Source organism: Bactrocera neohumeralis, chromosome 3 (genome assembly GCF_024586455.1).
Source record: "Bactrocera neohumeralis isolate Rockhampton chromosome 3, APGP_CSIRO_Bneo_wtdbg2-racon-allhic-juicebox.fasta_v2, whole genome shotgun sequence".
Taxonomy (NCBI): domain Eukaryota; kingdom Metazoa; phylum Arthropoda; class Insecta; order Diptera; family Tephritidae; genus Bactrocera; species Bactrocera neohumeralis.
Genome location: NC_065920.1, coordinates 57,892,800 through 57,895,898, shown reverse-complemented (window position 1 = coordinate 57,895,898; position 3,099 = coordinate 57,892,800). Strand labels below are relative to the sequence as shown.

Below are 3,099 nucleotides of genomic sequence, written 5' to 3'. Positions count from 1 at the left end.
ATTTTAGTATTTCAGTAAGTGTAAGTGACTTGGTCTGCAAGCCCGATTTATTGTGGACGAAATATAAAAAGAATAACAACAAAGTAATAAATATGAACAAACTAAAAGTGCGCAATTTGTGTGTAATACTCGCCTACATACTAAGTCAACTGATCATAAACAACAAATTTCTGTTGGCGAACACTACGGAAATGGCGTTAATCAAAACTACTGTTGAACCAGTCTCCACTTGGCCCCCGATTGCTATAGCGATGAGAACACTAAGTGTGATTGCTCTCACGATGCCTATATTACCTGTTTTCTTTTTGACAGACTTAATATTTTTTATATGGAATTTTATTTAAACTCGCTGGAACTGTCTGTAACTTGTCCCACAGACACAGAAACTAATATCAATTTTCTACTCGATCGCAAATTTCAGTCGATTTTACTTAAAACTCATTATTTCCTAGTGAGACATTGCAAGAATTTTGCATACGCAAACTATATGAATGACAAAGTGCATCAAATTCTAATAAAAATGTATGACCTGAATAAAGTAACACTAGTCTATAATACTGACCATACTCCAGAATCAACGGAATATTATGTTCTAATGATGAAAGTGCTTCACCTACAATTGTTTATTAAATCGAATCGTAATGAAATCCGGGAAGCAGATATTATGAGCATACCAACTGAAATTCTTTATGAGCAGAATCTACTGGAAACACTTACGCTTAGCGTACAAGGTCTAAGAAACCAATACTTATCGCTGCGAAACTTGACGCAAACATTCTTTAAAAACTTCACTGCGCTCAGACAGCTTGACTTAGCCGGAAATAATATGAGAATGTTGGACGCCAACATCTTTGCAGCGCTAAAGCAATTGAATTGTCTGAATTTGAGCCGTAATGAAATCCGGGAATTGCCCGAAAGTCTGTTTGCAAATCAGCGTCAACTTCTCATACTGGATCTGAGTCATAATTCATTGACACATTTACCGTCACACCTTTTCAATCACACTCCTTGGCTATGGCAGTTGAAACTTGGTGGCAATCAACTGCACGACAGTACAAATCTTATGGAAAATCTGAAACCGCTGCGTTACCTACATAGGCTAGACGTGAGCCAGAATCAACTGCAAACTATTTGGAGCACCGAGATTTCCTTCAATAGAACACCAAGTTTACTAAAAAATTGTCAATACAGTTATAAGGGCATGACTTTGGTTGATGATGGATTAGACGACGATCTTAATTATATTATCAAGTTGCAACCAGAAAATTACGAAGATGGCAAGATTAACTCAACAGTAATCAATTTAAGTGGCAATCGTTTGCGCGAATTCTCTTTGGATTGGCTTGTAGCAGTGAGCATTACATGCCCTTTTGAAATAAACCTAGAGCACAATCGGATTGAAAACATGTTTGCTTTACAAAATTTCTTCGTTACGACTGACGATTGTTCGTCCGAAATCAAAATGGCTGGTAATCCGATCGTGTGCGATTGTAAATTGGCTTGGATTTCCAGTGAAAACTATCGTTCGCTGTTCAATGGTTTACAGTGCGTTCAGTCGTCAACCAAACTAGTAAAAGATCTTGCGCAGCTGGAACGTAAAGAACTGTGTGCTTGGGAAGCAGTAATGTGCCCCATCGAATGCAATTGTTACACACAATTTGAATTTCTGCACATCAATTGCAAGGGTGCGCAACGTATCGAACAGCTCCCTCGCCCCGAGCAAGTTGGGCTCAAGAGTTCGATACTCGACATTAGCAATAACAATTTCATTGAATTGCCGCTAAACACGACCTTCGGCTATGGTAACGTTTCACAACTCAACGCGTCGTACAATAAAATCACGAGCATAAATATCAGTCAACTGCCAACCAATTTGACGGTTTTGGATCTACGAAATAATCGCTTAAACTCTTTAGATGATGAATTTTTGCGTACATACCTCAATGACAGCACAAAACTAAAATTTCTCTATCTAAGTGAAAATCCTTGGTTTTGCAACTGTTCCACGCTGCAACTGCTGTACACTCTACGTACACATCGGACACGCATACCCGATGCCGACCAGTTACTCTGTGTTAATCTGCCGAACGATACACTCCTAATAGCAAATGTGAGAGAATTGTGTGCAACTCCTGTTAACGCTAAATATTATCAGGACTTGAATACAACTCTGATTAGTGTAGGGTTAACCATTATTATTTTTCTTTGCATTATCGCACTCTTCTATAAATATAAATTAGAAGTGAAAGTCTGGTTATATAGCCACAACATATTGAGATTTTGCATTCGCGAATGTGAACTGGATAAGCATAAAACATTCGATGCGTTTATTTCATATGCACACCAGGATGCAGACTTCGTCAACCATACATTGCTGCCGCAACTCGAACAGTGCGAACCACCATTTCGTGTATGCACGCACGAACGCAATTGGCTGGCTGGCGCTTATATACCTGAACAAATCATCGAATCGGTGGAACAGTCGCGTCGGACGATCATTGTGCTCTCGCAGCACTTCATCGAGTCAGATTGGGCGCGCATGGAGTTTCGCACAGCGCATCAGTGCTCGTTGAACGAAGGTCGTGCGCGCATAATAATGATTAAATATGGTGAAATCTCGAAAAGCGAGTTATTGGACAGAGAACTAAAGGCATATTTGGATATGAATACATATTTGGATTGGCAAGATGTCAGATTTTGGGACAAATTACGCTACGCCATGCCACATAAAGTGGGTAGAGAGAGGAATTCCGATATGCTAAAAATTAACGGCAGAATGTATGTTATGGGACAAGTTGAGATGAATCGTTTGCGTGACGAAATTGTTTAAATTTGTCACAGTTGGTTTGTGGTCAAGCAATTGGTTGCAGGATGGTAAGAGTTTTCACAAATACATTTACATATATTTATGAAAATACAAATATATTACATTTAGTTACAGCTACTCAGTGAAATCTTCCGACTCTTCTGTGACACAAAGAGTTATTCAAAATGTTGCTACTAAGAGAAAGATGGATATAATCTTGGCCAACCTGTTCACCAAACAGGGGTGATCGCACAAACTCTTCAATACCATTTTATTATATTTCAAGTAACCAT

General features: G+C 38.9%; 1 protein-coding gene across 1 annotated transcript; it reads left to right on the top strand.

Annotated features, from left to right (window-relative positions):
- Positions 1-520: 520 nt before the first annotated feature.
- LOC126753731 (protein toll-like) lies at positions 521-2,862 on the top strand. Its single transcript, XM_050465401.1, has one exon. The coding sequence runs from the start codon at positions 521-523 to the stop codon at positions 2,828-2,830; it is 2,310 nt and encodes a 769-aa protein (XP_050321358.1). The 3' UTR covers positions 2,831-2,862.
- The last annotated feature ends 237 nt before the right edge of the window (positions 2,863-3,099 follow it).

Coding starts and splice junctions, on each gene's coding strand:
- LOC126753731 (XM_050465401.1), top strand. CDS start 521: ATGTATGACCTGAATAAAGTAACACTAGTCTATAATACTGACCATACT.